General features: G+C 39.2%; 1 protein-coding gene and 2 non-coding genes across 8 annotated transcripts in view; all 3 read right to left on the bottom strand.

The window, feature by feature from the left end:
- The window catches only part of LOC126777614 (uncharacterized), a 76,824-nt gene that overhangs the window by 6,938 nt on the left and 57,946 nt on the right, over nucleotides 1-11,940 (bottom strand). For 4 of the 6 annotated variants that reach the window (XM_050500692.1, XM_050500693.1, XM_050500690.1 and 1 more), the window contains 18 exons: nucleotides 10,818-10,888; nucleotides 10,579-10,676; nucleotides 10,018-10,151; nucleotides 8,562-8,783; nucleotides 7,950-8,093; nucleotides 7,608-7,682; nucleotides 7,068-7,493; nucleotides 6,937-6,975; nucleotides 5,853-6,767; nucleotides 4,691-4,814; nucleotides 3,966-4,074; nucleotides 3,473-3,662; nucleotides 3,018-3,247; nucleotides 1,861-2,052; nucleotides 1,258-1,405; nucleotides 675-891; nucleotides 296-519; nucleotides 52-194 (listed from right to left, as the gene is read on the bottom strand). In XM_050500692.1, the coding sequence (XP_050356649.1) occupies nucleotides 52-194; nucleotides 296-519; nucleotides 675-891; nucleotides 1,258-1,405; nucleotides 1,861-2,052; nucleotides 3,018-3,247; nucleotides 3,473-3,662; nucleotides 3,966-4,074; nucleotides 4,691-4,814; nucleotides 5,853-6,767; nucleotides 6,937-6,975; nucleotides 7,068-7,493; nucleotides 7,608-7,682; nucleotides 7,950-8,093; nucleotides 8,562-8,783; nucleotides 10,018-10,151; nucleotides 10,579-10,676; nucleotides 10,818-10,888 (3,701 nt within the window). The remainder of the gene's footprint in view (nucleotides 1-51; nucleotides 195-295; nucleotides 520-674; nucleotides 892-1,257; nucleotides 1,406-1,860; nucleotides 2,053-3,017; nucleotides 3,248-3,472; nucleotides 3,663-3,965; nucleotides 4,075-4,690; nucleotides 4,815-5,852; nucleotides 6,768-6,936; nucleotides 6,976-7,067; nucleotides 7,494-7,607; nucleotides 7,683-7,949; nucleotides 8,094-8,561; nucleotides 8,784-10,017; nucleotides 10,152-10,578; nucleotides 10,677-10,817; nucleotides 10,889-11,940) is intronic. The other 2 variants (XM_050500694.1, XM_050500695.1) reach the window with 2 other exon arrangements.
- On the bottom strand, nucleotides 10,711-10,783 carry Trnak-cuu (transfer RNA lysine (anticodon CUU)). Its single transcript has one exon. It is a non-coding gene; the product is annotated as a tRNA-Lys (tRNA).
- On the bottom strand, nucleotides 11,175-11,247 carry Trnar-ucg (transfer RNA arginine (anticodon UCG)). The gene has a single exon. It is a non-coding gene; the product is annotated as a tRNA-Arg (tRNA).

Below are 11,940 nucleotides of genomic sequence, written 5' to 3'. Positions count from 1 at the left end.
GGTGTGTGTCTGCGCGTGTGCGTGCGCGTGTGTGTGCGCGTGCGTACGTACGTGGGGTGTCGCGCGCGCCAGAGTGCAGGCGGCCTGCAGCAGCGCGAGCGCCACGAGCGCGGCCACGCTGGCCGCCACGAGCCACACGCGGCCCGCGGGCCAGCGCGCCGGCGCGGGGGGGCGCGCGGGCGGGGGGGCGCGGCCTGCGGGGGGGGGGCGTTAGTTGTGGGCTCTCTTTGTACACGTAGCGTGTCCGCCGGAGACTGACCGCTAAGATTGCAATTTAAATAAAATCAGTACTTACTGTTCACCGATTCTAGGACCAAAAATTCGGGATCCACTTTCAAGTTGCCGACGAGGCCGACCGCCAGCGTGTCTCTGATGGCGCGCTCCCATTTGTCCTTGTCTTCCTCTCGCTCGGTCTCGTTGAGTGCGAGCGGGACGTCGTCCAGCGACCGACCCGTCTCGATGGAGTTCGTGTCGATCGACTTCAGAGTCAGTTCCGCGATTATTGCTTTAGTTTCGTTTCTAGAAAATATTTATATTTCATAGTCTTGAACAATATAATGAGAACTCGGCACGACTTATTCAATTGTTTTATAAATATTCATGACTACTACTAGCACAAGTTTTAAATTTAACTGTATTAATATTTAATCTTAGTATTGTATTCGGCTACTTACTGCATAAATCCGTTCACAGTCAACCCCTGATAGCCCTTAGTTCTGCTCAGCTCCTGGGCCAGGTTAGTGGAAACTTTCTGCGCCAAATCTTCAAAGTCGGGACTTCCAACTGCAGGAGGCCGGAAGTTATCGGCAAGTCCAGTGATCTTAAGGAGGAGGGTGTAAGTCTTGGTGCCAGGTAATACTGTTTCTGTTGTTTGTTCTTCTTCGTCTGGCTCTGAAATAATAAAGTATTTATTATAGAATACACTTTTTGGGACACTTGCAGAACAAACCAGGACTGATTAAGCTAGAAGACGTACTAGTAAGTACCCCAACTCAAATTGATTGGATCCCAATCCTACTAGTAATATCTATATAATAGTAAAGTCCATTGATCATTTAACAAGGTTAAGTAGCACAAAAAGAATGGGTTAATATTCTATCACGCTGCTCTCACGTTTATATATTATATATGTGTCAGATTTTTTTCTGACATTTGATGTAATACCTGAGACGGTTTTAACCATAAACTCATTGAAATAGTAGTTTAAAAAGTCACGTTTCGTCAATCGACTCACCAATCCTTATTTTTTAAACTCACCGGGACCACAGGGCTTGATGCACACCCGCTCCTCAGTTACGTAGGGAGTCTTCATGTGCTTGCTGGTTCTCTTGCTGACGGGATCGAACCCGCCCCCGTGGGTCACGAACATCATGTACAGGCATTGCTCGTTCGTGAAGGCTAGATCCTGATATACATTATTATATTATAATTATTCACTGTCAATGTGCCGACTGGCGTCACTTTCGGTTTAAAGTTTCTCTATGTTACATGTAATAAAGCCGAGATGGCTCAGGGGCAAGAACGCGTGAATCTTAAACGATGATCGTGGGTTCAAACCCGGGCAAGCACCGCTGAATTTTCATGTGCCTAATTTGTGATTACAATTCACATCGTGCTTCACGGTGAAGGAGAACATCGGGAGGAAACCTGCACGCGTCTAATTTCACTGAAATTCTGCCACGCGTGCACTCCACCGACCCGCACCGGAGCAGCGGGGTGGAATAGGCTCCGAGCCCTCTCCCCAAAAAGGGAGCGGAGGCCTCCAGGCCGGCAGGGGGCCATTCGCAGGCTGCCACGGTCACACACAACAATGAACGTACTCGGTAGGAACAAATCACCGTGAAAGCTCGCGCCGCTCACCTTGGGGTCGCCGGTGTCCCGCGCGCGCACGAAGCTGTAGGTGGCGCGGCCGTCGCGCAGCTCGCCAGCCGCGCGCGCGGCGTGCTGGCGCTCGTCGGCGCGCGGCGCGGCGTACCCCGCCAGCCACGCGTCCAGCACGGCGGCGCGCCCGCTGCGCGCGTCCACCCAGCCGACGACCGCGTCCGACTGCGGCTGCGCAGCGAATGCCACTCGTTACCACTCGCCCCTCCCCCCGCCCGCGTCTCGGGGCCTCCCCGAGTTCGACCGGGCTCCCGTCTCCCCGTCCCCGATTCCCGCTCGGTAATTTCGGTTAAAAAATTTCCGAGAAGTATACGAGAAGTACATATTCTAAAAAACGCGTATGATATCGCTCGGAGGGATGACCCTATTTCCGGGTCGATTGGATAAAGCTGAAGATTAAAAGTACGTAAGTCCAGCGACAGACGGCTATATGTTGAAACGAGAGTTTTTAATTGTGTAACCTATAGTGAATCGTAGTAGTGTGCGATGTGACAAACCGAAACAAAAGTAACGGTTCATTATATTTCCTTGTGTGTTAATAATATATGCACGACGATCCTAGATACGGCTTCACGGATTTGAGTGCGATTTCTTACAATGTATTGTGGCTGACTTCGGTTTGTTTCATTTCAATCGATTTATAAATAATAAAACCACGTCAATTTAAAGTCAAGTCGAAAATTTAGGCCGGACGTGACGTCGAGAAGCAACGCGAGAGCGCGTTGAGGATCAGAATGGCCGTGTCAGAGATAATAAATTTAATCGGGTATACGACGTCACTTATTAGAATAGCAACACCACACAACCTATTTTATTATGTAACCGACTGATGGAAATATAAAATATAAAGGAGTATGTCAGTAGCGCGTGTGATCATTTAGTCAAGCGACCCCCGCGGTCCCGCGGCCTCGCGCTCCCAGGCCAGCGCCGGCGCCGGACGTGCGCGCTGACTGATTTAATAAAATCAACATATTGGACGAAAATGGCAATCCATTTGAATCCGCGACATATATATATATATTACTTTACAATACATTGTCCATCAGTCAGTAACAGAACAATAAAGATGTATATACGAGTATATATACTTTGACGAATTAAAAATCATACAAAATCGTTATCCGTGCTAAGCTTACCATTTTTTTGTTATTGCTAAAACCGATGCCGGTCCAGAATTTAACGTTTTTGGTCGTTATGGTGAACTTAATCGAATCCTTCCCCCTCTTCAGACCCAAGTACTCCCAGGAAGCGACGTATTCACAAGTGTTATTCTTGACGTCACAATCGGAAGGGAATTTCCACTGAGCACCGCATTTATCGTTTTCTAACGGTTGAATTCCACCAGAGATTGTTGTTTTTGTTTCTTCTGCAACAGAGACACTAGATATTGTGATGCCGATTTGGATTATTATCACGAAAAAATGTAGAATGATTGCTGTTAAAATTTATACCTCGAATTATATTAAATAATGTACATGGAGTTTGTTACTGAATACTATAAAAGATTACAATCACTAGAGACTAACTGCAAGAACTATTACGGTTAAATTTAGGTCCAAATGAATATCTAAACGGTCTGTGCATATCTTACCAAAGAAATTCATAGCAGTTACACCCCTCTGGGATCCGTGTCCGTGGTACTTCAGCTCATCAGGACGATAGAAATCACCCTTCGATACACCAGCGGGAGGAGAGTGTACGTAGTGGCCATATTCCTGACCTCTAGCCCATATCACGTGCATCATATCGTCAACGAACGAATGGTCTGATGGTTCTTTAGCCTGTTGCAATTGTGATCATATTTTAGTTAATATGGTTCTCCTTTTGTATTCTTTTCATTATCAAACTGACCAAATAAGCAGGTTTTCAATGCTGCTGAATTATTTAGTGCTATTTTATTCTTACAAAGCAATCAAGTATTTTCAAGGATTTTGTTATATACAAGTGTTTCAAATTTAAGTAACAATTTAAATAAAACCTTTTAATGTGTAGTTTAGTGAAAGTGTGCATATAACCGTTTAATGAAATTTGACTTGCAAAGGTTATAACTGTTAAAGAATATGACCAAATAGTAATTATCAGACCTTAATTTTCTTTCTGAACATGATTGTCGTGACGCCGTTATCCTCAAATCCTGATGCCGCTGAAATGTCATCATGTCCACCCCAAAAAGTGTCTACTCTCGGTGTTGATCTAGTTTCAAGTAATATTAAGTTAATGAAATCGAAACAGAAAGCAAAAGAACAAACATTTACAATAACTTTTTGACTGACCAAGGCATCTAATTAGTAATCATACCATATAAAGTAGCTCACACCTAAGAACACCCGATATCAGACACACATTAAAATTATTATTTTTTCTTATGTTTCTTAAATTAAAAAAGAGAGAGAATATATCAAAACTAATCTTACCATCAAAAGACTTTTTATTGACAAAATTGAATGGAGGCGAACAAACTAATCACCTAATGCTAATCACCTCTATTTATAGACATTGACGGTATAAGGCATGTAATAAATTGCCAATGTCCTGCCATTGGCGATGTAAGCGATGGTTATCATTTCTTATGGCCGCCAATGTCTATGGGCGTTGGTGATCACTTAGCATCAGGTGGCCTATGTGCTCGCCTACCTATTCCATTAAAAAAATGCAATGTTCTACGTGATGTGCTAATTTACCACCAATCAGGAGATTAGTAAACAAATTAAGCATCGAAAAATCAGTGTTCTCGCTCACAATCAAGTTGTTGACATATCGTTGCAAGCGATAATACACTCTATTACAAGATACTAGAGCTATAATTTACCTGTCTCGTGTGTAATAGTCCAGTACCCTGTGGTAGTTCCCTTTAGCCGTACCAATAACTATATCCGTGCAATCCATTGGGTTGAAGTCGAATTTTGGAACGTATTCGTGTGAGGGGAAATAACCTGAAATATTTTTTGTGCTTGTATAGTATAGTGTAGTTCATAGAATACAAAATACTAGGAATCAATTTGAGTTTAGAATGAAACAGATTTATTAAATAGAAACTAATTTTTTGCTACAATAAAAAACTGTAAAATATTTAGAAATAATAAGTTATAACACTTAACATATTTTTCAAAATTATTATTTCAATAAGAAAAGTAAGTACAAAAATTAAAAGTATGAAATTATATTAAATTTTTCTTGCAGTTTACTTGGAGTATAGAATAAGTTATACTTGCCTTAAACGCCTCTCGAATAAATATTGCTTTATTCGAAAACTTAGACTAAATTAGATGATTATTTCAAATAAACAATTTTTGTACAGTTTATCTGTTAAGTCATTAATTTTAGTAGACAAAATTAAACGTAAATTAATAGTCGTATTGGAAGAGGAAAATTATTGGAAGTCATTTGTACCAATGATTTTATTTAATCGTTAAAATAATTCCATAAATGTCAGAAAAGAGAAAATAAGTAAAAGTAAGACCACATTGAAAAGACAAAAAGAAAATAGAGTGGGAGAAGGAGAGAGAGTAGGAAAAGGAGGGATTACAGACAAATGACACCGCAAAAGCATGCAAAGCATAGAATTTAAAGAAGCCTTTGATAGCTATCTATATAAGATTATAAATAAGATTATAAATAGTATACATTTTAGTTCAATTCATTATAATTTATCAATTTTTAAGAATAATTATCTTAAATGTAAATATATGTTTAATTAAGCTTATTTTTAAATACTAAGAGCAATCGCTAAAACAGCTTCAATAGAAACGAAATTTTGTTTGAGTAAACCGAAATAATTAAGATAATATTATTAATAGGAATTGAACAAATTATTATTTATGTAAACTTGTTAGTGACGTGCTGTTTTAAAAAAAGGTTTTTTTTTTAATTATTATATAGCAATAACATATCGTATGACACCAGTATTAAATTTTAAATGTAATTAGTATCGAGTGAAATACGACATATTATTCGCAAAGCGAGTGCATTACCTGTTTCTTCGGTAAATCCCTTCACTAGCAGATATTCTGAATCCACTTCTGCATGGGGTTCAGGTTTAGGATTAGAAAAAGGTTCTGGCTCAGATTTAGGTTCAGGTGATGGTTCTGGTTCAGATTTAGGTTCGGGAGAGGGTTCTGGTTCAGATTTAGGTTCGGGAGAGGGTTCTGGTTCAGATTTAGGTTCGGGAGAGGGTTTTGGTTCAGATTTAGGTTCGGGAGAGGGTTCTGGTTCAGATTTAGATTCAGGTGACCGTTCTGGCTCAGATTTTGGTTCAGGTGACGGTTTTGGCTCAGATTTCGGTTCAGGTGACGGTTCTGGCTCAGATTTAGGTTCAGGAGAAGGAGCGGGCTCCGATTTAGGCTCAGGCGACGGACTTGGCTCAGATGAAGGTTCAGAAGAAGGCTCAGCCTCAGAGTTAGGTTCTGGGGAAGGTTCAGGCTCAGACTTAGGTTCAGGGGAAGGCTCAGGCTCAGATTTGGGCTCGCGGAAATTTTCAGATTTAGATTTAGGCTCAGGAGAAGGTTCAGGCTCAGAATTTGGCTCAGGGGATAGTTCTGGCTCAGAATTAGGCTCAGGGGATGGTTCTGGCTCAGAATTAGGCTCAGGTTCAGAGGTGGGATTGGGTTGAGATAAAGATTCTATTCTTTGTTTAGATTTCGGTTCGGGTTCGGAAGTCGGGTTCGTTTCTGGACTAAATACAGCCACAGGTTCTAAAGTAGGGGCTGGGGGTTCTTTAGTCGTATAAATAGTGGAACTAACGTTCAAATTATTTAATTTCCTAGACTTTGGTTGGAAGGGCTTATGTTTAATTTTTGGCTTTAACTTTGGTTCTAATGCTGGTTCTGGTTCGAGGGGAGGGGAGTTTTCGTTTTCATGGACTATAATAGTGGTCGATGTTTCCACATCTGCAAACATAACCATGCAAAATTATCTATATATAAGTGTTTTTACAAAGTTAGTTTGCACGTTAATCCGAAGGTCTGTGCATTTGTGTCGCATTTAGCGTTGTGAACATTTTAGCACTCGTGTTAAACAATATTGTGCCTCATTTGTGATGTATTAGAAGATACTCACTTGGATCCTCTATTTCCTGGGTGGCACGTTTCTTTCGACCTTTAAGCAAATACATTATAACGATAAATAAAAAACATCAAAATGGTATTCATTCATGATTATATTTGTAGTTAATTTACTTTCAATCTCACCTTTAGAACTCGACACTTTATACGACACGCTAGTTTTCACCGTAACATCGTTACCAAGGTTTTTAAAATCAAATCCGTCTAAAGTATGCATTGCTACTCTTTTGTTTCTATTATCGTTCTCAGATACACTTGAAGTTTCTGGTTCAGAACTTGGCTCCGGGCTTGGTTCAAATGTTGGCTCAGGGGCAGATTCCGGTTCTGGTTTTGGCTCAGGAGATGGCTCGGGTACTGCTTTTGGTTCAGCTGTCGGTTCAGGTTCGGATTTTGGCTCAGGAGATGGCTCAGGTTCGGATTTTGGCTCAGGAGATGGCTCCGGCTCAGATTTGGGTTCTGGTGTCGGTTCTGGTTCAGCCTTTGGTTCGGGGGATGGTTCCGGCTCAGATTTCGGTTCGGGCTCTGGTAAAGGCTCTGGTGCTGGTGTGCTAGCTGCAAAATTGACGGATATTTTCCATTTAGCAAGATAATATAATATTGTTTTTACAAATAAGAAAATACGAACGAAAAATGTTTTATACAAAAGATTCACTAAGAAATACTTACGAGTGTCCACAGGTGGACCAAGAACTGGGAAGTTTTTGCATTCCTTTTTCAGACCTTTTGGTCTCCAACCGAGAGCTAAAAACACAAAGCAAATATGATAACTAAACCTAACATATACTACATTTAAACAGAACTAAAACTATGAAACCAAAATATTAGCAATACGGATTTTGATTATTTTAGAAAGACGCGGCGTAATTTTGTATTACTTGTTATTGAATAGCAACCACACATAGCTGTCGTGACAACAAATGGAATAAAAAAACAACAACTGGAATGAACTGGTTGCGGGATTTGACCGACATGTGCTAAACGATGATTGAGCCATAGCTATGTTCTCACCGGCATAAGACGTCCCGTTGACAATCATAACGAACTCCATCTCAGCTTCTTCCTTCAGAACACGCCAGTACAAAGCGAACTGCTTCGATAATTGTTTCTTACTATATAACGAGAGATTGATATCCTTGTCCTTCCAAGGTGCCTCTGAAGTAAAGATTAAAATATACTTATTATATAATCTTAAAGATCTATCGTTCAAGACTTTGTTAGTGATAGACGAAAACCCTTAATTTCACGCCCCCTTTCCGTATTTCCCCGGAAACGGTTTAATAATTTTTATATATATTGTTATATTATTTTCGACGAGCCCCTAGGTCGGAGCCTTCTAAGCTTAGTGATAATGAAGACGTGTCTGTCTCTAGCTTTAAATTACTTATCAGTGGACAAAAAAAATTGTTACTTAGAAATATTCGAACCTGAGCAGCTGAATATATACTTCAAAGACAGAAACTTTATATTTTACATAAGATAATATATGGACATAAATTAAAATTTCATATACTATCAATTTCAATTTATATTATAAATATATAATTTAGTTTATTTTACATTTTTTTAAAAGGACTGGAAGGATATTTATTCGTTTTCTTTAGAAACGTAACCGTAACTTACTTTTGTTACACCCTTTTCCATAAAATCCGAGAGGGCAGTAGCACGTCCTACTGGGCGACTCGGTGGAGTTCGTATCGATGCACTTTCCCCGGAGCCCGCAGTCGTTGTCCTCGGCGCACTCGTCCGAGAACTGGCAGCGCGGCCCGCTGTGCATCTTGTGGCACTTGCAGCGGCCCAGGATGTGGAAACCTCTACCCGAACAGTTCTCGTGGTATTCCTTACCTAGAAGAATGTTGGTTTTCTAATCAAAATCGATACAGTGGAAAGTTAATGGCAGAGATTTATCTCAGAAATAAAATACACCTAACCGGTTTATATTAACAAATATACTTACAGGAATTAAAACAAAATCTATACTTATCCTTTTTTTAAGGGATAAACTTCTAAATAAAATTTGCTCATGTTTTTTTTTTCTCATGCTCATGTCCATCTCATGCTCATGCTCATGTGCGAACAGACCGTTACCTGTCGTTTGGGTTCGAGTAAACCCATCAAGGTATTTATTTTATTAGGTGTCATTAACCAGTTATTTTAATGCATAATCCTTTATGAAATGCATTATCCTTTTAAAAAATGCGGTTTGAACGTGAGTGAGCCAGTGTAAAGACAGCCACATGACATAGTTAATATCTAGTTCTTACGGTGGTCATAGGTATGGTGACTGAATTTTACAAAAAAATATAAATACAATTCAATTGTTCAGTACATATTCAGTTAAGACTTCAATTTAAAATCAATGCGATAACGGGCACAATGGATTACGGGCTTCGTAGCGATGTAAAGAGTCGCAAGTTCGATCCTGACGCCCTGGAATACCACCCCCCCCCCGCTCCTAACCCAAGTTATATAATTAATTTTAGGTTTATATAGGAATATTAGTAGTATTTCCTTCCAAACGATCAATGCTTGTAATGAATAATAAAAAACACTTTAATGTAAATGAATGTTAAATTGTACAGTAACAGCCTGTTAATGTCCCACAGCTGGGCTAAGGCCTCCTCTCCCTTTTGAGGTTTGGAGCTTATTCCACCACGCTGCTCCAATGCGGGTTGGTAGAATACACAAGTGGCATAATTTCAATGAAATTAGACACATGCAGGTTTCCCCACGACGTTTTCCTTCACCGTCAAGCACGAGATGAATTATAAACACAAATTAAGCACATGAAAATTCAGTGGTGCTCGCCCGGGTTTGAACCCACGATCATCGGTTACGATTCACGCGTTCTAACCACTAGACCATCTCGGCTCCTTAATGTTATATTGATCCGTAGTTAAATTCGAGAATGTTGTAGATTCACGCGTTCTAACCACTAGACCATCTCGGCTCCTTAATGTTATATTGATCCGTAGTTAAATTCGAGAATGTTGTAGCTTACGCGTTCTAACCACTAGACCATCTCGGCTCCTTAATGTTATATTGATCCGTAGTTAAATTCGAGAATGTTGTAGCTTACGCGTTACGATATCGATGTCAGCGCAGGACCAAAATCTATAGTTGGCGCCCCACTCGCCGGCTTCCCTTTGCAATTGTAAGGTGCAGTTCTCACACGTGAAGTCACTTGGTAAGTGGACTTCATACTTTTGCGCCCTGGAATGTTCGATTAGTCGATATGATAATTATAGCAACTCATTGATCGAAGTGAAACGACATTGCGTCAGAAATGTTTCACTAACACAGCATACAAATTCATTTCGATGTTATATTTTATATTATAAGCTGTGACCGCTGCTGTTAATACAATTGTATTATTATTACTGTTTTACTAATCAACGCAAACACTTATAGAAATCGAATACGTGAATACGTAACTATCGGCTGTACTTATTAACTTTGTTTAGCGGGTGATTAGATAAACAATACTGTGTCTCCTTCTTTCGTCTGTAAAATCAATAATGACAGAAAGAGCGAAATCTGTGTTTAACTAACCAGCCGCTAAGCGTTTATAAGCTGTATATGATTATTTTTAATTCATGAAAACGCTACTTAAAGAAAAGCAAGTATGATTCTAACTTACGTTGGATCATCTCGTACAAACTCTGAGCCACCAGCCCTTGGTGTCAAATCTAATAAAGGTCTTTCTAGATAGTCCAATATCCTCAAACTAAATCCTCCCTATAAAAAAAAAACAAAATTTAATAAAAATATTCGCCCAACGTGGGGCTCGAACCCACGACCCTGAGATTAAGAGTCTCATGCTCTACCGACTGAGCTAGCCGGGCTTATGACAATATTACTAAATTATGAATCACTTACTCGGTGTGCGTATGCTAAATGCCAATGAACAGTTACAGTTGAACCAGCTAAAAATGATGTCTTTATTGAACCTGAAACAAATAAAAATAATATTACAATTATGTATATAAACTATTATAATTTTTACAATTCAGCGCCACCTGTGAGTATTTTTGTAAAACAGCTTGTGGTTTGACAGAGTAAATGAATTAGTTCGAAGTATCGCGTATAGATGTCGTCCTTTACTTATATTTATTAAATTAATATTAAATTACTAGATACAGTTCGATTTATAAAAAAAAAATATTATAAATTTAAAATTATTATAATCGATTGTATAATGTTACAAAATAAATAAAAAAATATAGTAATAAATATCGACCGTGACAGGACTCGAACCTGCAATCTTCGGATCCGAAGTCCGACGCCTTATCCATTAGGCCACACGGTCATGTGACGTAATACGTTAGAAACAACATTTGGACTTTAGGGTCAGCGTGGGCATTTTTTATACGTAATGTAACTGGCCGCTAAGAATAAGCCCCAAGCAAGTTTGTTCTGTGTGGTTCTGTATTCCTTCCGCAAAACCATTTCCAGGTTAATATTGTGATGATAATAAATATTTTTGGTTAGTTATAATTATTGAATTACATTTGAAACTTTAATTTTGTTTTATTACTATGTTATGTACTTTATTTAATGGCCTCGGGAGGTAATTAATATTTTGTTACAGTTTTTGACTTCTTTAACTCGGATTATATTATAGTTTCACTCGGCTTTTTTATGCAATCTTTGTGTTTTCAGGAATGACACATATATATAAATTGCAAAACCTTATCTAAATAAAAAAAATGAGCCAAATCGTTTAAGCCTATTCCGAGATACACAAAATAAATTTGTATTTACAAGAATTGCTCATATAATATTTTAAGATAAGATAAGGTAAAATATCTTTAAAATCGCGTATTGGATTCGAAATATACTCGACACCAGAAGACCTAAAGAACTTTTATGTAAGCTTAAGTTACAACACAATAACGATAGATGGCGCTAATTAGACATTTCACGTTTATGAATCGCGCAGATTAGATATTTGTTACCGGGAAAACTTAGTATTTCGTTGTTATAATAATATATGCATACA

Source organism: Nymphalis io, chromosome 23, assembly GCF_905147045.1.
Source record: "Nymphalis io chromosome 23, ilAglIoxx1.1, whole genome shotgun sequence".
Taxonomy (NCBI): Eukaryota; Metazoa; Arthropoda; class Insecta; order Lepidoptera; family Nymphalidae; genus Nymphalis; species Nymphalis io.
This window is presented reverse-complemented; position numbering and strand designations above follow the sequence as displayed.